Below are 23,665 nucleotides of genomic sequence, written 5' to 3'. Positions count from 1 at the left end.
TGACATGCAGAGAAGTAATAATGTAGATGTTGATGTTTCTTGCTGAACAGAAAGCATTCACGGGGCGTGGCATCTTTTACTCACGAAAATCATTATTCCTGGAGTGGAGACATGCATGCTATTACATTACATAATTACACCATGGCATAATTAAAAGTGTACTTCACCAGAAAATGTAATTGCCCCTTATAATGTATGAATGTTAATGAGGTCCATGTACTCTTACTCCTTAATGCGTGTAAAATGGAGGATTATGGGCCGTAGAAGCCAAGAGACGGGTAAAGAACGAGGGATATAGCGGATATATTAGGGTGATATCTGGAACAGAGGAGAGGAGAGGAGAGGAGAGGAGGTCGTTTGAGGGTAGGAATGGAAGCGAGGGAGTGCGGAGAGAAGAACTGGAGGGAGAGGGTGGGTGAAAATGATTAATGTGGGCTGCGTTAAGGATATTTAAAGGATGAAGGCACACAGTAGCGAATGAAAGGGAATGCAGAGAGGTGTGCGGGGGGGAGGAGAGGGGGAGCGAGTGAGCGAGAAAGTGAGAGGAACATTAGAAGTGGATAAAAATAAAAAAGAGGGAGATAGCAGGGAAACAAGAAAGCAAATACAATGCGGGGATAGAGGAGGAGAAGGAGAAAGGAACGGAGCAGAAGATAAAGAGCACTGATGCAAAGGGTTACCGTCTTTGCAACGCGTCGCATGTTCTTCCCATGTCCACATGGGGTTTTTACCGGTTCTCTGGCTTCCTCACACCTCCCGAAAACAATGTAGGAGGTGTGAATGAGTGTGAGAGTGGTGCAAACCCATTAAGGATGTATTCCCACCTCACACAGAGTATTCCCGGGAGAGGCTCTGGGTTCTCCACCACCCTGACCAGCATAAAGTGCTTGCTATGAACGTCCGAGCTGATGTAATAACATTAAGGCAAATACAACTAGAAAAGGAAATACCAGAAGTCCAAATTTATTCTGGTTTATTCTTGCATAAACAGAAGCAGCAGCAATACAAACGGCATTGTTCACACACTTGCCTGCGTAGTTTATGTACATCTGGGGGGTTAAAAGCGATGTCCAGTAGATGGTAAATCAGAGCCAAAACATCCCCGTCCGTCAGGTTTCCAAGCTGAATTGTAAAATTGGGGATTTCCTTGGGAACACAGTGACGTTAAACAGACTAACAAGCTGTTAAAATTTCCACCACCGTCGTGATCGTTGTCATGAGCTGCGTCTCATATCTGACCTTACATCCAAAAGTATTTACTAATCTAGAAAATCCAACATTGGTACACACAAAAGAACTTTAGGTAGGTTTCCGTTAGCCTACAGTAAACTCGATGAGGTTTAAAATTCAACGCTAGTTTGTTTAGTCTGTAGTGGACTCACTGTCACATGGTGCTATACCGCCTCCGCTGTTTATGATGGTGTTGTACCTTGCGGACGTGTAGCGTTAATTTCTGAGGATGTGCCCAAGCGACGGTCCAGATGACCGCGAGATATGCACAGCCAGCCATCCTGTGTAGGAGGACGCACAATTCATAGCAAGCATAATCCATCCTTAAGAACGTAATAGGACACACTGAGTAATGATAAGCACATGGAAATATTGGTGATGATCATTTTAGCCATCATTGTGCAGATTTAACCTTTAAATCGAACCTTGATTCAAGTCCGTTGAACCAGACTTGATAAAAAAACCCCACTGCATTGTGTTTAAATCTTTCGTCAAAAAGAGTTAAGTCATTTCAGCTAGATTTAGCTTTACAACAGTTCATATGCTGTTTGTCTTCTCTCAGTGCCTACATTTTACCCTGACCGCATTTCATAACAGATATCTTGACAAAACCCTCCCTGATTATTCTCTCATCCCTCTCTCCTCCCTTCCCCTTTCGTTGAGTCTGGCAAACAACTATACTCGTAATTGAGGTCAATTGATTGGCCTGTCTCGTGTGTGTGAGTGTGTAAATGTGGTTCTGCCGCAATGCTTCCACATCTGTGGGGTTGGGGAGGGAGGAGTGCTGGTGCGTGTGTGTGTGTGTGCGCGTATGTTTGTGTGTGTGCTTTTTACTTACTGTTTTGATTGTAATGCAGATATATTAGTGCATTTTGGAGTGGACTCACGTCTCAGCTTCTCCGTTATATTGCATTGTGCTACGCTGCATTGTTTTCAGTTTATAAGCCTCTGCTGCTTCAGTGATGTGTAATATATTGTACTGTAAATGTGTATGTGGATTAATGTGTGTGTGTGTGTGTGTGTGTCGTGGACACGACATCAATATGAGCAGCAGCCGAGGCAGCGAGCCCTACACTCCAGTCTATTATACGCCTAATCCATACAATGAGATTCTCTACAGCTGCAGCTCCTAACACACACACACACACACACACACCAATAAGTTGACTACTATAATCAATAAATTGAATTATTTTCATTTTTATTTGAATAAAACAAAAGTGAGTACACCCCTAAGTGAAAATGTCCAAATTGGGCCCAAAGTGTCAATATTTTGTGTGGCCACCATTATTTTCCAGCACTGCCTTAACCCTCTTGGGCATGGAGTTCACCAGAGCTTCACAGGTTGCCACTGGAGTCCTCTTCCACTCCTCCATGACGACATCACGGAGCTGGTGGATGTTAGAGACCTTGTGCTCCTCCACCTTCCGTTTGAGGATGCCCCACAGATGCTCAATAGGGTTTAGATCTGGAGACATGCTTGGCCAGTCCATCACCTTCACCCTAAGCTTCTTTAGCAAGGCAGTGTTTGTCTTGGAGGTGTGTTTGGGGTCGTTATCATGCTGGAATACTGCCCTGCAGCCCAGTCTCCAAAGGTATTCCGAAGTACATGTAGGCATTCATGGTTCCCTCAATGAACTGTAGCTCCCCAGTGCCGGCAGCACTCATGCAGCCCCAGAGCATGACACTCCCACCACCATGCTTGATTGTAGGAAAGACACACTTGTCTTTGTACTCCTCACCTGGTTGCCACCACACACGCTTGACACCATCTGAACCAAATAAGTTTATCTTGGTCTCATCAGACCACAGGACATGGTTCCAGTAATCCATGTCCTTAGTCTGCTTGTCTTCAGCAAATTATTTGCGGGCTTTCTTGCGCATCATCTTTAGAAGAGGCTTCCTTCTGGGACGACAACCATGCAGACTAATTTGATGCAGTGTGTGGCGTATGGTCTGAGCACTGACAGGCTGACCCCCCACCCCTTCAACCTCTGCAGCAATGCTGGCAGCACTCATACGTCTATTTCCCAAACACAGCCTCTGGATATGACGCTGAGCATGTGCACTCAACATCTTTGGTCGACCATGGCGAGGCCTGTACTGAGTGGAACCTGTCCTGTTAAACCGCTGTATGGTCTTGGCCACCGTGCTGCAGCTCAGTGTCAGGGTCTTGACAATCTTCTTATAGCCTAGGCCATCTTTATGTAGAGCAACAATTCTTTTTTCAGATCCTCAGAGAGTTCTTTGCCATGAAGTGCCATGTTGAACTTCCAGTGACCAGTATGAGGGAGTGTGAGAGCGATGACACCAAATTTAACACACCTGCTCCCCATTCACACCTGAGACCTTGTAACACTAGTCACATGACACCGGGGAGGGAAAATGGCTAATTGGGCCCAATTTGGACATTTTCACTTAGGGGTGTACTCACTTTTGTTGCCAGCGGTTTAGACATTAATGGCTGTGTGTTGAGTTATTTTGAGGGGACAGCAAATTTACACTGTTACACAAGCTGTACACTCACTACTTTACATTGTAGCAAAGTGTCATTTCTTCAGTGTTGTCACATGAAAAAATCAAATATTTACAAAAATGTGAGGGGTGTACTCACTTTTGTGAGATACTGTGTATATATATATAATAGAGAGAGAGAAGTGAACAAAACCGCTTTAAAACTAGGGCAAAACAAAAACAAGAATTTATATTGAAAACAGCAAATAATAAACAAACATATTTTTTAAAAACTCATGTATACAGAGAATTTTAGTGGTTTGACGTATATATATAAATATGTAAATAAATAATTCTTTTAACCAGTCCTAAGACTCAACTGAATTTCAAATGAAAGCTGATAATATTTTTTTTAACTATAAAACTACAACAACAGTGATGGATACACAAAATATTTTTTTGTGGCTGAGAATAAGATAAAACAAAAATAAGAAGTAAAACTTACATACAAGGCAATACATAATGTGGAAAAGAGTCCCAGCATTACACTGTCTTCCATTTTCCGCTATAAAATTAGTTTCCGGTCATGTTAATGTAATTGTTTCACTGTCTGTGTTTTATTTTTATTTAGGTTTTTCTTTGCCAATAATTTGTATAATAGTTATAGTTTCTATGGCTCAGACATGCACAACGTTTTGTTATATCTCTCCTGAGCACTTACAAAAAAATGCTTGCCAAAAAATGACCCAGTCTTCAGGGTGCAATGAACACATCACTACTCACCATAATGCCCCTGTCTTATTTAAGCTGACCCTCAGAGAGAGCAGTGCTGGCAGATAGTGATCTAAGCACTCTGTAAGGATTTTCATTACTGTTACAGTGCTTTGCCAGATAATGATCCAGCCTGGAGGATGGAGACATTATCATTGCAGCACAAGTATCCATCTCTTCAGTCTGTGTACGTGTAGAGAGGCTGAGCTGCCAGATAACGATCCAGACTTTCAGGTTCAGTGGGAAGTAAGAAGGCAGGGCTGCTAGATAGTGTTCCTAGATCTGTTAGTGTGTGTGTGTGTGTGTGTGTGTGTGTGTGTGTGTGTGTGTGTGTGTGTGTGTGTGTACTAGAGTTTGTCACTTCTTATCTTGTGTAGACTTTAAAAGACAGGTGTGTCTCACAGTGATGTGGAAAAAGATCTTTGCTGCACCAGTCAGCTGCCATTATGATCAACAGGACACAAGTTTGTCATCATTTTTAAAATATCAGTCAACGTAGCAATATTTAATCTTCTCCCAGCAGCAGCTTAATGGTTTAAGCACCAATTTTTATGCCAACTTAATATCATCACATTCGCTATATTCACTCCATATATCAAGGATTATTAATAAAGTGATTTCATATTACATCAATCACATTACCCTTTAAAGTTAGGTAAGTAAGTTTACTTTAAATGGGTATTACAGTTTTAATGAGTTGTGTGTTATTATAATGCTAGTTTGTGGGGTAGGTTTGATTGCTACAGCGTTAGTTCCTTTGCTAGTGTGTTTGCTATAATGCTAGTTTTGTGGGTTAGCATCTTTACTATAATGCTAGTTTATATGCGTCTCCTTTTACTATAATGCTAGTTTGTTTACTATGATTCTATGTGCTAATCTGTTTGATATAATACTATTTGGTAGGTTAGGTTATTTACTATAATGTCATTTCATAGACTACTCTATATAATATAACGTTAGTCAGTGGGTTAGTTTGTTTACTATAATGCTAGTCCATATGTTACTCTGCTTACTATAATGTTAGTTTGCATGCTAGTTTATTCACATTTACATTTACAGTATTGTGCACTATAATGTTATTTCATTGGCTAACTCTGTATAATATAATGCTAGCTCGTGGGTTAGTTTATTTGGTATAATGTTATGTCATTGGCTAACTCTATAATGCTAGTTTACTCACTGGAGTCCCTGTTGAAAAGAGCAATAGAAACAATCATAGAATTTGTAAGCTAATGGTTTTAATGCACTGGTTGCAATGGTTTTGCTAGCATGCAAACTGACATTATAGTAAATAGAGTAATTTATGGACTAGCATTATAGTAAACAAACTAGCCCACAAATTAGTGTTATAGTAAACAGACTAGCACATAATGCACTAAACTAGCATTATATAGCATATATTATAATGGGAATTGTATTGGTTTTAATGGGAACTGTAACGGTCTACTGCTAATTCCTTGGTGGCATGTTATGTCTAGTGGATACCATTAAAGACCTACGTCCTACTACATAATGGAAACCATTTGGTAATGGTTTTAATGGTTAACAGCTGATGGCTTGTAATGGTATTTGTAGTGGAAACCATTAGAATTACTGTGATGGTTTCTGTTGTATTTTTCAGCAGGGGTTGCATTATTCTTTAAGAGCATTATCTCAGGATCAACACAGTCACACATTTTTATTTTAGTCTGACGAAGAGAGACGGAGAGAGACAGGCAGAGAAAATATGGAACGCTCTCCGAGTGCCTCTCACAGCACCTCTAGACTCGGGAATTAAGTATAATTGCATTACACATTGTTCTGCCACTCAGACCCCAAAGAGTACTGTTTGTGTGTGTGTGTGTGTGTGTGTGTGTGTGTGTGTGTGTGTGTGTGTGTATTCTCATTCTGTTTATCTATGTGTATCCAGGTATACATATAACACTAGCATATTTGCAAACTAGCATACTTTCATGTGTCCATGTGTACATACGAGCCCTCCTGCATACTAGAATACTGACATGATATCGCTCCTAGTTGCACACTTGAATACTAGCATACGTCATACTAACTTACTTGTACATTTTCATACTTTTCTAACTGTACACTAGCGTACTTGCATACTAGCATCCTTGCTTATAATTTTGCAGGCTGGAGTTTCAGCATGGGTTCCGCGTATCAGTTCCACAGTTGGAGAGTGTTCGTGGTCGTCTGCGCACTACCATGTGTCTGCGCAGTCGTCTCTCTTACCTTCATGCCAGAAAGCCCACGCTACTTCCTAGAGGTAAGCTGTGAATGTGAGCGTGTGAGCATAAAGTACACTTAAAACACTCAGGCTTACCGGTATAGGAAAATAATCCACGATGGTTTGATTATTTTCGTATAACAGTGCATCCTTGAAGTGTTTCATTCCTTTTATAACACAGCAGTATGTGTGTGTTTTATTGATATTGTAAGTGTATCTGACTGTGTCTTAATGTTTTCCATATTTGTAGACGGGGAAACACGATGAGGCGTGGATGGTGCTGAAACAGATCCATGACACCAACATGCGTGCTCGAGGAGAGCCAGAGAAAGTTTTTACTGTGAGTATTATATAGTAGTATATAGTATATATGGTATAATAGTATAATATGTAGTAGTATATACATATATATATATATATATATATATATATATATATATATATATATATATATATATATATATATACACACACACACACACACAGTTTTTTTATCTTTATGAGGACCTTCCATTACTATATATAATTACTGTAGCAAATTAATTCTGCGCCGTTACCGTTACAACCCTAACCTTAAACTCAGTAACCAAATGAAGATATTTTGGCTTTTTAAAACATACTTTTATTTAAAGGAAAATATTATCCAATGAAACTATATTTTTTGGGAGGACCAGATAACCAAGCGGACGTTTGACGCTTTCTTATAATTGTGAGGACTTTTTGGTCCTCACAAAGGGTTGAAGAATACATGTACACACAAACACATATGGTTACACACCTTTTTTCTTATTTTGGTTTATTCTTTACCCTCTACCCTTCTCAAAATATCTCCTTAAACTTTGTTCTCTTTGATCACAGATGTGTACCCAAATTACTTATTCAAGTAAGAGCACAATGACTCATGTAAATAAATTTATTCTCGGTTAAGAGTTGAAGTCCAGCATCAAATTCTTCACTCAAGTTAAAGTAGAAAAATATGGACTTTTACATTTACTTAAAGTATGAAATTAAAGTATAAGAAAGAAGATTTCCCATCCTGATTATAAATTAGGGCTGCCATCACCAAGGAATCAAGGAGTATGGGAAAACTTTAGATGAGACTTACTAACAACAGCATCATTCCTAATCTTTAAGATTTATTCCTAATCGAGCATGATAATAACTCTGACCACAGAAACTAGCTGAATTATAATAGATAGCTCTCCCAATAGGAAAACAATTTGCAGAGTTTGGTGTCCTTGGTTTTTTTTTGTGGAAACCTACTCGAATCGGCGAAATCGCATTCGCACGAAATTGTTTCGCACGGTCTTTCACAGGGTTGTTTGTTGGTAAATGAGACCTTTTTGCTGTACTCATGTTCGACGCACGTGAATTGAAGAGGGCTTTGACTGAACGTGCGTCGTGACGACAAGTGACACGTCTCATCCCAAACCTGCAGAAAATCTGCAGTAATTTTGAAAAATCGCAAGCTCCTCCGAACATTTGCTTGATTTTATATTCATTCCTGCGATCGAAAAATATCGAAATCCGGCCGGGACTGATTATGAATTTACAAATATATGATTATAGAATAATGTTTGAAAATGTAGTGAGGAGAAAGTAGAGGTTTTTCTTTTGAACAAAGTGTTGGTCGCAATAAAAAGTCAAATAAATGAAAGATATATATACCGTAATTTTCGGACTATTGAGCGCAACTGAATATAAGCCGCACCCACTAACTTTAAAAAAAAAAAAAAATTGAAAAATATAGAAAATATAGGCCGCACTTGTCTATAAGCCCCAGGTGTCTAAGTTGTAACATGAGATATTTACACAGAAAATGTTGCACAGAAAGATTTTTTTAACTTTTTATTAAATACGTACCATAAATGCTTTTTTCCGAACAGTGCCTGTAACAAATAAAAAAAATAAACAATACAGTTGCCTACCAGGAAAAGTCATTGATCGCTATCTTCATCTTCCCCCTGCACACTAAAACCACTAAAGTCATCTTCTTCAGTGTCGGAATTGAACAGCCTCAGAATTACCGGTACTTTGTCGGTACCGGTACACCTTTTTTGTTAACAGCCCTAGTAAGAGGCAGGTCAAACGTCAAAGCTATTTCATCCATATTTATGATGTCGTCTGGTCCGATGGAATTCTCGGCTATCCTTGTTTGAGTGAATTTGCGTAAGTTTGTACCTTTTCCCTCGTAGTCGGGAGGGAGTTGCTGACACAGAGTCGTCCGTGACCTGATGGACAGGCCTTTTTCGTCTCATAAATCTGAGACACCACGATGGTCCACCTCTAAAATCTTCAATCTTCTTTTCATTGGCGATTGTTTTGGCTTTCAGTCGGATCTGCACAGTGGAAACACCTCGGCCGTCTGCTCTCTGTGTGTTCAGACAGTCTTCAAGAACGTTTTCAAGTTCGGGCCATATGCTTTTCTTACCTCTGAAAGCTTCTTTCGTCTTTTTGCATTGAGTCAGTTCTTCACGCTGCCGTCTCCAACGTCTCACCATCGATTCACTGATGCCAAGCTTACGTGCAGCAGCTCTATTTCCTTCTTCCACAGCCAGATCGATCGCCTTTAACTTGAAAGCTGCATCATATGCATTTCTTTGTGTGTTTTCCATGATGAGGGTGTGTGCATGAAGCGCAAAATGACTGATCTGAAGAATTTAGTGTGAGTGCGTTTGATTTAATTCGAACAGTTTCATTGGTCTACTGTGACCTGTTCGGTAATTTCATTGGTCTGATGTGACGAGGCTAAATGTTTTGGCGGCATGAAGCTCGTTAGCCCGTAAAAATCCATAAATTAGCCACATCATTGTTTAAGCCGCAGTGTTCAAGGCGTGTGAAAAAAGTAGCGGCTTATAGTCCAGAAATTATGGTAGTAATTATGCCTTGTTATTACCTGTTCCCGCTTCTGCTGCTGCTCGAATGATAAAATTCCAAGATGACACGATGTGCATCTAGATGCATGTTTGTAAAGTTTTGTAGTACAAAGCAACACAGCGTGATAGTGTGAAAGTTTTCGCGGATTCCGACTCCCTCACTTTTATCACAGCACTGTGGTGTGGGTGTGAGTGTATAACTCTATGTCTCCCCCTGCAGGTTAACCGTATAAAGATCCCTAAGCAGTTGGACGAGTTCGTTGAGATGCAGTCAGAGTCGGCGAACCCTGCCGCTAAAGTCCTCTTCCGAATCCGGAGTGAACTCCGTGGAGTGAGTCCGCATCTGCTCATACACACACACAAACACACACACACATACCTTCCACATCTGCATTTACACCAGTTCAGCTGTCAGTTTTATCTCCATTCATTCATTCATCTTTATTAAGCAGTTTATCCTGGTCAGGGTTGCAGTAGATCCGGAGCCTATCTTGGGAACGCTGGAAGGGTGACGGTGGGAATACACCCTGGACGGGACACTGGTCCACCACAGGGCAACTTTAGTGCCGGAATATCAAGTTCCAGTACTGTTGTGTGCCATTTTTATGTGCTATGAAATAATGTAGCTTTAGTACATATGTAATTCATGTATTTGTGTGTGTATGTGTCTGTGTGTGCGTTTCATAGATTTGGCTAACGTTCCTAAGGTGCTGGGATTACCCTGTGAAAGACAACACGGTGAAGCTGGCTATAGTGTGGTTCTCTCTGTCTTTCGGGTAAGAAACACTTCCGCCTCTTCCTGCTCTCACACACACCTTCACACACTCACATCTTTGGCTTTTGAACATCTTCAAGTAGGAAGTAGGAAGAAAGTAATCGCTGTTCAGACTGTATACACGCATGACCAGCATGAAATATGCTTTTGACATTTTTTGTTATCTAGCTATCTAAAATTAACTGGGATTTTTACCTCATATTTATAAACATTTGTAATTTTCACAGCCAGTGCTGTCTTGCTAGATACCATGAGGTAATCTGAGAAGATTTTAAATCAGATTAATGTTCATAATCCTCATTGCTAGCCCTAACCAGCTAGCTAACATAAGCTAACCTGACAGGATTTCTGAGTCATATTCTTGTATGGTGATAAATTCGTCGTCAGGTAGCTACCATGAGCTAAACTGAAAGGGGTTCTGGGAAGGTTTTTTGTCATAATTTTTTTTGTCGTAGCTAACATGAGGTAACCTGACAGGATTTATGGGAGAATTTCAAGTTATACATGTTCATCAAGATTTCTGAAAGGACTTTAAGTCATAAATGTACATACAGTCTTTTCTACTGGTAATGCTAGCTAGTGTGAGCTAACCTGACAGGATTTCTGGGAAGATTTTATGTCATAAAAGTTCACTGCTAGTACTATCTAACTAGCCAGCATAACAGGTGGCCATATCTTCAGTTCTAACACTAGCTAACAAAAATTAACTAATCTGACAGGAAATTTGAGAAAACCTTTACTTTTTGACTGTAGTAATAAAACTTTTTTGGGACTTAAACACATCTCTCCTTTCTCAGATTAGACATTTCCATCCATGTAACCTTGATCCTTTTTAAAGCTCATATCATATTATGTTCTATTCTTTCCTTTTTTTTTTTTTTTTATCAGTGATCTCTGACCAAACAGAAAATGAGAGCACTGCTTAGACATGACCTCTCTCACTTTCTCAGACACACTCACACTTTTTCTCCCAAACACACACAGTGATGGTGTGTCTTTGGCAGTGTAATGAGGTGCTGTCCTTTCATAATTGCTGCGCTAACAGTAGCTGTCGTTAATGTGGACGGGCCCAGAGGCGGAGCTGCGCAAGACGGCCCAATGTTGGTGTAATTACTGTTGTCATCATAGTCATTGTGTGGATGGGCCCAGAGGCGGAGCTGCACCAGGGGGACAGATCCATCTGTAATTACCATAGTTCGTAATGCTAGCTAGCTAACAAAAGGACTGATTTTAAATGAGCCAACTTTATGTGATTTGAAATATAATTATGTAACAGCAGCCACTAACTAGCAAACTTTAACAATGTTAGCTACTTCATCGAAACTTTAAGCTAGCTAATTTAACTAACTTTAGCTAACGACACGTTTGTTTTTCAGTTACTGTTTGTTAGCTAGCTGAACTAGCTTAACCAAAATGTTACGAAACTTGTAGTTAACAGTTCACCAACTGTATATAATTTAATAACTAAGTAATAACAGTATTTTTATATGTATTTTATCACATAAAATATGAATGCTAATAGTAACATTGTCATCAAAGCATTAGCATATCTTCTGTTTGCTGAAATATTATAGTTATGATAGACGTGCATGAGTTTGTTCTGTTGTTTTACAGGTTTTTGATCTACAAGGGCTGTAATCCTGTTGTTTTGTTATCCTTAATCTTCCCTTGTGTGTGTGTGTGTGTGTGTGTGTGTGTGTGTGTGTGTGTGTGAAACAGGGAGAGACCAACGCATCTCTCTCAACATGTAAAACATGCACTAAACCTGTCAGGGAGAGCTCGAGTAGGTGGACTGTAGAGGGGCATCATCACTCTTTTTCTTTTCTCTTCTCCCCACAAATCACTCCCTTTCTCTTTTTTCTCGCTCCATCATTGCTGCTCATTCAGTTCTCCTCTTTCTATTCCTTCTAAGGGTTCTGTGTTTTGTAGCTTTTTAAATTAAACCCAAAATGGCGGTCACGAACATCCGCAAATTCTATGAATATCTATTAAAATACTTGAAATGGGAAATCTGACTCAGAATTCCCACTCCGAGGCGGACGTGATTGTTTTATTCCCAGTTGGAAGGTGATAATTAAATCTTTCCACATCTGAATAAAAAATTGATGTGCAGTAATTGTGTACAATAATAATTATTTCCACATTCACTATAATTTTATAGGTTGCGTTGCATCTCTGGGTTAAAATAGGCGGAGTCAGACACAAATTTGACTATATGACATCACAGCTATACTTTCCTTTTCCTTTCTAGGCTTGCTGTATGCACTGCTAAGCATAAAATAATGTGGGGATTTTTTTTCTTCATTTTTTGAAATGTTTAACGATGTTACTCCAACTACTCAAACCGCTAACTACGTAGCTAGCTCCCCTTTCAAAAAACGTTTGAGAATCGTTAAGAGCCTTTAAGGAACAAACACACACAATACAAATGCTCTGTCCACTCGTCTTCTCTTAACATGATGCAGTTTCCTGTGATGTAACATCCTGTGTGTAGGTACTACGGTCTTTCGGTGTGGTTTCCTGACGTCATAAAGCATCTTCAAGCGGACGAGTATGCGGCGAGGGTGAAGCTCCACAACAACGAGCGCATCGAAGACTTCACCTTCAACTTTACGCTGGAGAACCAGGTGCACTCCAACGGGTCCTTCATCAACGACAGGTGAGAACGACTCGTCCAGACACCTTTCACTCAACCCCAAGAATTTGGGAGGGCATGAAAAACGTCCCGTTATTACGTTATATGTAAAAGTTTTTGACGTCGTTGCTTTTCATTTAAAATAGCTAGTATTTGATGTGTTCAAAATTATTTAAATAGCATGCTGATTTTTGTGGTAATTCCAACTTTGGAATTTCCACTCGGAGGTTGACGGGAACGATTCTTGTCTAACCGGAAGGTGATAATTACAACAATCGCAACAATTTTGCCATTAAAAAAAAGTGAGCGAAATCCAAATAAAAGTATTAACGTGTTAATGTGGGCGGAGACAATCACAAACTTGCTCATGTGACCAATAATTTTTTTTTTTTTACTTCCTACTCTCACTTTATGAACTGCTTAGCATAAAATGTAAAAATATTAACAAATGTTAAACAGCTAACCAGTTAATGGTATTAATGGTATTGATGTTACATACTGTAGCTTTCCACGTTTGCTTTCCAAGCCAGCTAACATTTGGCTAACTGTTCCATACTGTAGTAGTAAACATGGTATTTTATGTATATTAAGCACTACATTGAGCCAGAGAAGGAAAAAGTCAGGGATGTTACAGTACCTTCCAGCACCTTTCGTGGAAATAAACAAAATGCAGTATGTGTGTGTATATATATATATATATATATATATATATATATATATATATATATATATATATATATATACATGTATCACACATGGAACCAGTATGAAATATTTTGAACCTAAACATATGGGGACATGGTATAATTTTCTTTACTTTAAAGTTCATGTATTTGTTTATTTGTTTGTTTGTTTAGCAAAACATTTTCAAAATTATTGGCACCCTTACACATAATTTTGGAACAAGGTTAGGGGTTTTGTGTGTCTGTGTGTGTCTGTATGGGCTGTATTATTGTTTTAAGAATCTATGAATCTCATCCCTATCACTAAAAAAAACACATACACACACACACACACACAGTGGCGGGATAACATCACATTACGCCACAACAACAGGAAATTAAAAAGCCTTTATCTGTTTTTCACGTTCTCCCTCAACAAGACCTTCTGACGCTCTCTTTTTCTGCATCTTTTCCAAAATGTTTGATAATTCATCTGATAATTCATCCTGTATCCCTCTTTTTACCTATTCAGTCCTGGTGGTAATGTGTACAATGAGACTGGTGCATTCATTTTGAAATGATATCAAACAGAGTAACACAACATCGCATCATATAGCCGAGGAAAGACATCAGATACAGAAAGGAAAAATAATATAAGGGGTGGGTGGGTGGGTGGGTGGGTGGGGGGGCTAGTGAGGTGGGAAGCTGTTGAATGCTCGATTCTGATTAGTAGGTGGTGTTTCACTATAAAGTACACATAAAGGCATATGGAATGTCCTAAAAAAAAAAGAAAAGAAAGAAACCACTGGTGTCCGAATGGGTCGGCCAAGGAAAACAACAACATCTGGTGACAGGAACATTGTGAGGTCACAATGTTGACATCACCGATAGTGACAGTGACATCACCGACAACCTCCACAGGGCAGGGGTGAAGGTATCATAATCCACAGTTCGAAGAAGACTTCGAGAGGCCATACCACAGGATGAAAGCCACTCATCAGCAGTAAGAATCGGAAAGCCAGATTGGAATTCGCAAAGAAATACAGAGATGAGCCACAAACATTCTGGAACAAAGATTAACCTCTACCAAAGTGTGGAGAAAGAAAGGATCTGCTCATGATCCAAAACATATGGGCTCATCTGTGAAACATGGTGGAGGTAGTGTCATGGCTTGGGCTTGCATGGCTGCTTCTGGAACAGGCTCACTAATCTTTATTGATGATGTAAGTCATGATGGTAGCAGCAGAATGAATTCAGAAGTCTTCAGGAACATTTTATCTGGTTCTATGTTTTATCTTGTTTAACACCATAACACCATGGTTCATGATATAAATACCAGGAAATAAAAGCTGAAATCCTAAACTCTCGTCTCATAGCCATCTTTTGCTCTCAAACCCAGATGTCTTTGTCATATAGCACAAAGAAATGAATTGGTCTTGCTGTTCCACTAGTTTTGGAGGGGAGTTTTAATATCAAACTGGATGGCTACCTGCTCATAAACTAGCTTGCACTTGCATCCGAACGTCAACGTCAAAAACCAACGTCAAACGCCAACGTTTGAGGAATTTACATAGAATACCATTCTATATAAAATCAACCATCCAAAAAAAGTTTACCATTTTACCGTCATGTGTTTGAGATCTTTTGGATATCACGTTCAATATTCAGTGTCTAATTCTGCAGAATGTAAGTTTTATTTTTAAAATAAATAAATAAATAAATAAAGTAAACCGATTTGTCCTCAGGTTCATCAGTATGAAATTTAAATCGGTCACCTTTAAAGATTCCATCTTCCAGAACTGCTTCTTCGAGGACGTCACTTCAATCGGGACATTCTTCAAAAATTGCACCATCCTGGACACGTTCTTCTACAATACAGGTATGTGTGTGTGTGTGTGTGTGTGTGTGTGTGTGTGTGTGTGTGTGTGTTGCAAAGTTACTGTAATTAAAGGCTACAAGATATAAAACTAGGTGTGTTAGTGTCCGTGTCATTTGTTAATCAGGGTCACTAAGTGTGTTGGGTTCTGAGAAAAGCAGTGATGCAGGAAGAGTGTGATGTAAGACAAACCCATCATAGAGTTAATCTGACTAAGATTTTTAAGTGTAAAACTAAGTCCCGGACAAACAGTATTCAGCAGAATGAACGCTGTCCCCCGCCTGAAACGGCACGCCTCGTATATTGCCTCATGGGAAACATTGGGAATATATCTTCAACAGTGTATTTCCTGAAATAATAGAGATTGTCAGTTTGATGGATTTGCTGCCAATGGAAACAAAACAAAGCAACAGTTCCGGATGTTGTGTATAGTAAGTAGTAAAGAATATCATCAATAAAAATCTCTCAGAGGAGGAAAGGCAACGTGGGTACATGGTCATGTCGGCGGAAATTTGAGTCATCAGTGTCCCAACGTGTAGTGAGCCAGGGTCCTTAGCAACTCGTGTACACTATATACTAATTCACTGCCTAGGGAGCGTGGGAGCTGATTGAGACCCACCCAGTGAAATGTAAATGGTGAACATTTCTTATTTTACAATTGCACATTGGTCCAATGGAGGCTGTTTTGACATGGCTCAATGATGTGATGCAAAATGTTAGTCTTTGATATTAGATGTACAAAAGAACATAGTGTCTTGTCTGAGAATATAGCGTATAGCATGTGATTTGATACATAGCCATTTAGCCGTGTTAGGCTACATTGTTTGAATAAATACTGGGGGCGGATTTCTCAGCTAAAGGATATGTCAATTAACACGTAACAAGTACAAGTACAAGTTTGTCTCATTGTTTGATAACTAGCACATTGACCGTTGAATTCAATTCGGTTTGATTTGTAGAGTGATTTTTACAGTAGAAATCGTCACAATGCAGATATACATGAATCCAGATGTAGGTTTCTATTTAGATTGAGACGAGAGTAGCAAGGAAAAACTCCCTGAGAGGACATGAGGAATAGAGATGTGGGGAGTCCGCTACAGCAAGAACGTTGACGCTGTAAATAAAATGTGACGCAGCACGACTAATCCCCAGTTCTCGCACACAGATATCGACGACTCGAAACTTATCGGCTCGTCAGTGATCAACAGCACGTTTGCGCACAATAAGACAGGCTGCCAGGTCACATTCGATGATGACTACAGCGCGTACTGGGTGTACTTTATCAACTTCTTAGGGACTCTGGCTGTGTTGCCGGGCAACATAGTCTCCGCCCTTCTGATGGACAAAGTCGGGCGGTTGAGCATGCTGGGTAAGCCGTTTGATCCTATCGATCATGCATGCATACTGAAACATGTTCAGGGCTGTATTTTGGGTCATTTAAGGAGTGAGACGATTGATTTCCTTGGTTTTAAGCTTGTCGTTTGTTGTCTGTTGTTGTCTAGGCGGCTCGATGGTTCTGTCTGGTATTAGTTGTTTCTTCCTGTGGTTTGGCACCAGCGAGTCGATGATGATTGCCATGCTCTGCCTCTATAACGGGCTCAGCATATCCGCCTGGAACTCTCTGGATGTAGTCACAGCCGAGCTGTATCCCACCGACAGGAGGTACACACACACACACATAAGCACACACACTATGAGTGTGATTGTACAGTGAATGCATTTCAGTATGGCACGGCTGCAACATACTGATGAATGAGAAGGCAGTACGATAGAAATAACATCCACTTCTGACAAGCACTTAGTGCTTAATTCTTAGAAAACCAATCCCCTGCTATTTTTTTTTTCAATAAAGAGATAAAACAGTGCAAGACAATTGCAGTGAAGATTTTGCTTTTCAGTATGAAGTGTTTTTTCTGCATGTCACTAATGAAACTATGTATTGTATTATAAATAAAGTTTAATAAATAGACCCTTATATTTAGAATGTAAAATGCAAACAACAGGTAATAATTTGTGTATGTGTGTTTGTGTGTGTTTGTGTGTTTGTTTGTGTGTTGCAGGGGTACAGGATTCGGGTTCTGTAATGCCATGTGTAAGCTAGCGGCCGTGTTGGGGAACCTAATCTTCGGCTCGTTGGTGGGCATCACTAAAGTCATTCCCATCCTCCTGGCATCGGGCGTGCTGGTGGCCGGCGGTCTCGTGGGACTACGACTCCCAGACACGCGTTCCAACGTCCTCATGTGACCCCCGACCTCTGACCCCTCCCCTCCAACCAGAGAGTTGCCACAGAAACAAGAAGGACACTCCGGGTTGGGGCAGCTGCAACAGGCTACAACATCGTCTGATTGTTTAATGAGTTGTATGCTCAGTGTTAGATTGTTAATATATTTATTTATTTAAAGCTGCAGTATGTAACATTTGCAGATTTTGGGGATTTGGAGACCCCTCTGCTGGAAACATTTTACTGCAGGTATGTCGGAGAAAAACATTTGATGATAACACTGTTACGATGCCTACTGTAATTCTGGCTTCACAACAATGCCACTGATAGCAGCTGAACCTTCTTTCGTGCCTAATATATTGGCGTCTATCTGCGATGATGTATAAATCTAAAAAAAACCCAACAAAAAAAACAAACAACAGCTCGGACCTCCCAAAATTGCACAGTTTTAGAGTTTCTTGTTCTCTTCTGTCTCAATAACCTTCAACCGAACCTTTCATTTTGAGCAAAAAGTTACTTACTGCAGCTTTAATCTGAAGTCATATTTATTGATATTTATTGAAGTTAAAATCCTGTTTAAAAGATTAAAAGCCCAATCTTGAGCAGTGACTGCAAAACAAATGCCTTAGCTGAACTATCATAAATCATACAGTGCCAAAAGCAGAAGCTAAGTCAAAAGATGAAAATATTAGTCCGTGCATTTTTATAACGGAGACGTGTGATCTTGCCTGGGCTTTTGTCGTTTAACCGTGCTGAAATCTTCTTGTTTTTTTTATTGTTATTTTATGATGGACGATGTTAAAACCTTTACACCGAGTGGATCCGAGGCCATAGAAAATAACAGCAGCTTCTCATATTAGCGTAGGCTGACCTCTGCTAGGAAAAAAAGCAGAAAAGAAAAGAAATTCCCTGTTTTCTATTTTAAAGCAGAAGACATTTTAAAGCAGCGATAAGGCTTTAGTCTTTGTTCTTTGTCTTTGTGAACCGTGTCGTTAATCTAGGCTTATTCGCAAGGGCTTTGCTTTGTAGTACTTGTACTTTATTTATTTTGTGGTGTGTCTGTCTTTCTGTCGCTCTGTTTGTTTTCTCCTCTAATCCGAATCTGCATGTACTGTACGTCCAAGCGTGTGTATGTGTGACGGCCCTCGCTACGCTGCTACTCTGTAGTGTTTCTCGGTCATGCTGCTGTGCGTTCAGTCTCCTCTAATCACGGAATGGCCTTTTTTCTCGATACCGTGCCTCTTTCCCCTAACTTTCCCTAACATCTGTGCTCTTCTGTATGCCTGCCGCATGTCAACGTATCATCCGGCTCTGTGTGCAAATCTCCTACCTGCTCTTCCATCTGGAAGGAACTCGGCTGCAATCGGACTAGACGTAACAGACGCACGCTCTAAAGCAAGTGACAGGTCACCTGATCAGGAAGATAGCGTCAGTGTAGCGTGTCCCAGTTAATAGTTTTTAAGTTTAGCAAAGTGCTAAACGAAGTGCAGTTTTAATGAGGACGTGATGATGATGCAGTTCTGTGTTTCAGAGAAACATTCTTGGTTATGTGGTTCCTAAAAAGGTCCAGGAAAATTTTAGGTGTACCTAGACAATGCGTTGTTGTTTTTTGTTTTTTTTACTGCACTGGATTGTGTACGCGATATTTGTAAATCGACCTGCAGGTCTGAACGTCACACTTTGCGCCATCTTGTATAGGAACAGAGGGTTAAACAAACATTAACCTGCGCACACCTGACCTGGTTCTTCACTTCTACGCCGGCTGCTTTTGTGTTTGGAACAGACGATAATGTTTCATGGGAACTTTTTTTATTTTTTTTTTTTATGAATCCATGTGCCATACAACATTTGCAATACGATACATGGGTTGAACAAGGTCGATCCATCCATCCATCCATCTTTTATACCGCTTATCCTTCCTTCAGGGTCACGTGGAAACCTGGAGCCTATCCCAGGGAGCAACAAGGTCGTTTTATTTATTCATTTATTTATTTATTAATTATTATAATGAGTGAATGTTAGATATAAATATATTGTTTTTAGTGGCTTTATTGTTTGCTTTTATTCGCTCCATTAGTTTTGTGTATTGATAAAAGAAACTTCCTGTAAACGTGTTTTTTTTAAAACATATTTCCCATTCTTCCCATTCCTTTGCCAAGCAAAATGAATGACCTTGACATCCTACACAGTTGTTCGATTAACATTTTGGCCAAAATGAAATGCACACTCATACCAGTGCTCAGTATCTCTGCGCATTTTTGTGTTGTTTGGGTTTTTTTTTCTTCCCCCAGCTACTTACTGACTCACCTGGTTCGACTCACCTGTATTAAAATGACTCTCTGCTTCCGGGGTCTTAACTGTAGGTCACCGCAGAAGGGGAACCTGAAACCCATTCATGTGGCAGCTCAACACAATCCATCCACCTGCCTCCTTTCTCTCCAGCGCTGAACAAACGCAAAATAAACCGACATGGAACTCAAACAAATAATAATAATAATAATATTAATAATAATTATTATCATGACGTTGTCTTTAAACCGGATATTGCATGCGTGTTACGGAGATTTCTCTTTGTGTTTCAGCTTGATGTGTGTCGTGTTCTCCAGATATGGAGCAGAAAATGAGTGTTAAAAAAGAAAAAGAAAAAAAATGTGAGTGTATGATTTCGGTGATTTGTTGTGTAAGATGTATGATGTGACTGAGTCTCTTGGGTCGTTGTGGCTCAGCTTCTATAGAGTTTATTCAATGTCTGTAAAGTCTTCGGCCAAATATTTCCTCTCGATACGATTTATTTTGAAGAGAGAAGAGTCGTGTAAATTGTAGAGCGGTTTCGAAGCGGATTCAGGTTCGGATCCGGCTGTACTGAAATTAAAAATGTCTATAAGAACAAGCATGTTTCTGGTGCTTTATTTATATTATTATATTATTTGTAGCAATGAACTGGATGCTGAAATGTACTTTTGTTTGTTTAGTTTAGTCGTTTTACATATTAGAGGAGAAATAAATGCTGAATGCGTAAGGAATTCATAGGAAAATAATCCACAAGAGAATGGTGTGATGAAGCAGTTACAGTTACCGGTCTGAAATGTTGATAGTTTTCCCATAATGGCACAACTCGAAGTGTTTTATTCCTCTTACACCACAGCAATTTGCCAATGGCAACATTTTTTATTCGTTAAAGAGCAACACGTCGTTCGTTTTATTCTGTTTGAGTTGCATTCGATGTTGTGGAACGTCCTTGAAACGGTCCTGTTATCACTTACGTTATAGCAGCTATAAAGATTCGTTCCCTCACCAGCCTGTCTTTCTTTCTTCTCTTTTATAACAAACGCACCTGTTATGGTTTTGAAAGGTGCCTAATTTTGTTTTAAAGCTCTCATACGATAGATTTACATGCATCCAAGGTCAAAAAACACTTTAGCGTGCTCATAATTTAAACTGCAGCGTTACCTTTTTCCCCCCGGTGTCACAAAATGACTCGTTAAATGATCCATTCTAAAGGATTTCTTCTAAACTCTTCCTTTCAGACAGCATACTCTGCTCTGATTGGTCAGATGTCCCAGTCTGTTGTGATCGGTATAGCGCTGTCAGCCAGCGGCCGATGAAGACCAGAGGCGGGGCTTTTTGTTACAAACCTACATAGGTTAGTACAGGAAGTAAGTCTGGAATCACTAACGACTCGTTTCAGCTGTTCAGAATCGATTCCTTCTTATTTAGGGAGTCCGTTTGACGTGCGCTTTGATTTTTGAAACTTTGCAGACGTTTTTACATTCACAAACAGTTCTATAACACACTACATGAAAGGTAATATTTGAAAAACCATGATAGGTGCACTTTAAAGCTGAGAAGCCCAAAGCTTGTCATGTTACCAAGAAAGTTACAGCACTGACACTAGAGGCACCTTCCAAAAATGCTAGAAGCATCTGCCATACAAGTCCATGTGCTATAGTTGTTACTATAGCAACGATAAAGTATTCGAACAAGCACATTAGCATAAACATGAGATTTCAATTACAACTGGAACTACTGACAGAGCCGCTGTTATAGAAAAACGTACAGAGCTGTGCTGTAATTTAATATAAGACATGAAAAATATCATAATGTTGTTATTATTGGAGCAGCTGAATAATAAGTGTGCGGTTTAGTGGATTTGAACTCACAATCTTGCAGTCAGGGCATCTGATACTTACCTGATGAACCATCTTAGCCAGGTATGTGATGAGGAATCATAATCATGCATGAACATAGGGGGTCAGAAGAGGCTTCATTATGGCTCAGAGGAGCTCTGTTGCTTATTTGGCCTTTATCAGCACTTTTTTCCATTTGGGTCTCAGAATCCAGACACGCAAACCTCCGAGCAAGGTTATAGACATTAAATTCTAATGTGTTTATTCTTTAAATTTTAACAGCCTGCTGGATCATCGTGGCACGATTTACAATGGTTCTTGAGCATGCTCTGTGTTTTTATTTTTAAAACAGGAGGTGGAATATGTGTGTGTGTGCATCATTTTGCCACCAGATGGCGGTATGTACATACCTAACATGTTAGCCTGAGCAACATTTGTAAAATACCAAATGGTACAGAGTTTACATGAAATGTGTTGGTAATATTCGCATAAAAACATCATCATAATAATAAAATAACATCACATTTTATACATTTAAAATGCAGCCCAAAGTGCTTTACAGTGTGATGTGAAAAGCAGAGAAGGGGAAAAAAGTTTTATAGTAAAATAGGCAAGTCATGAAAATGCATCGAATAGTAGCAGGCAGAAAAAATAAAAATTATACCATTATAAAATATACAAATATATACACTATACAAAAAAATGCAAAAATAATACATATTACACCTATCCATCCATTTTCCATAACACTTATCCTACACAGGGTTGTGCGGAGCCTGGAGTCTATCCCAGGGGGCTCGGGGCACCAGGTGGGGGACACACTGGACGGGATGCCAATCCATGGCAGGACACAATCTCACACATACACACACACATTCACACACTCTGGACAATTTAGAGATTCCAATCGGCCTACAATTCATGTCTTTGGACTGAAGGAGGAAACCGGAGTACCCAGAGGAAACCCCCAAGACACAGGGAGAACATTCAAGCTCCGCACACACAGGATTCAAACCCCTACCTCTGAAGTGCAAGGCAAACGTGCTAACCACTAGCCACCATACCTGCCCCCCCCCCACACACATAAACACATAATACTTAATGCAATAATTAAAATAATATAAACATAACATAAAAGTAAAGTGCCAGTAAAGCAGTGCAAATAATAGTTTTTTTAGCAAATAATAATAGCAAATAATAGTTTTTTTTTTAAATAATTGGTAATGTGTGTCACATGGAGCCTGATGAATGTTTGTTGTTATACAGTTACACATGTTCACGTTATCTAAGACTCACTGGATCCAGTGGATAAGTAACGATTTGCAATAAACCTGCTCCGAGGTCTCCGAGGTCTGGATTTATCTCTCGGTCTGTCTATAGGCATCGTAACGTCCGTATCCGTAAAAATTCAACTATAAGTCAATTATTTGAATAAACTCATAAACGATAAATGTAAACGATGTATCTAAAGGCTGTTGCTTTACACAATGTTTATTGTTATGTAAGGAATAAAACCATTGGAGGAGTGTTGTTATGGGAAAATTATCAAAGATGGGGTGGTGTGTTTTAAGAATTTTCTTAAATCACTTTAAGAATTTTGTATAACATGTACTTTTTAATCATTTATAGTTACGTGTAATGTTGTGATACGTCCACGAAACAATAGAAATGGTTTCTTGAACGCCAGGGCAGCGTAAGTGCTTTTGCGAAAACTCCAGATGCACAATTTTCTCTGAGACGAATGTCAGATCAGTGGACAGTTTTCCGTCCGCGCTTCATATCTACCAGCTGCAGGCCAGATCAAAGTCGTAACA

The 23,665-nt window shown here is 39.6% G+C and overlaps 1 protein-coding gene across 2 annotated transcripts in view; it reads left to right on the top strand.

Moving 5' to 3' along the window:
• Positions 1–22,156, top strand: part of LOC128622335 (synaptic vesicle glycoprotein 2C) — a 53,942-nt gene extending 31,786 nt beyond the window's left edge. For both annotated transcript variants that reach the window (XM_053648758.1, XM_053648757.1), the window contains exons 5-13: positions 6,585–6,718; positions 6,930–7,019; positions 9,776–9,886; positions 10,243–10,331; positions 12,825–12,989; positions 15,373–15,506; positions 16,669–16,872; positions 17,006–17,165; positions 17,564–22,156. In XM_053648758.1, coding sequence (XP_053504733.1) covers positions 6,585–6,718; positions 6,930–7,019; positions 9,776–9,886; positions 10,243–10,331; positions 12,825–12,989; positions 15,373–15,506; positions 16,669–16,872; positions 17,006–17,165; positions 17,564–17,747 — 1,271 coding nt within the window. In that variant the 3' untranslated portion in view covers positions 17,748–22,156. The remainder of the gene's footprint in view (positions 1–6,584; positions 6,719–6,929; positions 7,020–9,775; positions 9,887–10,242; positions 10,332–12,824; positions 12,990–15,372; positions 15,507–16,668; positions 16,873–17,005; positions 17,166–17,563) is intronic.
• Positions 22,157–23,665: the final 1,509 nt, after the last annotated feature.

Source organism: Ictalurus furcatus, chromosome 18 (assembly GCF_023375685.1).
Source record: "Ictalurus furcatus strain D&B chromosome 18, Billie_1.0, whole genome shotgun sequence".
Taxonomy (NCBI): domain Eukaryota; kingdom Metazoa; phylum Chordata; class Actinopteri; order Siluriformes; family Ictaluridae; genus Ictalurus; species Ictalurus furcatus.
This window is presented reverse-complemented; position numbering and strand designations above follow the sequence as displayed.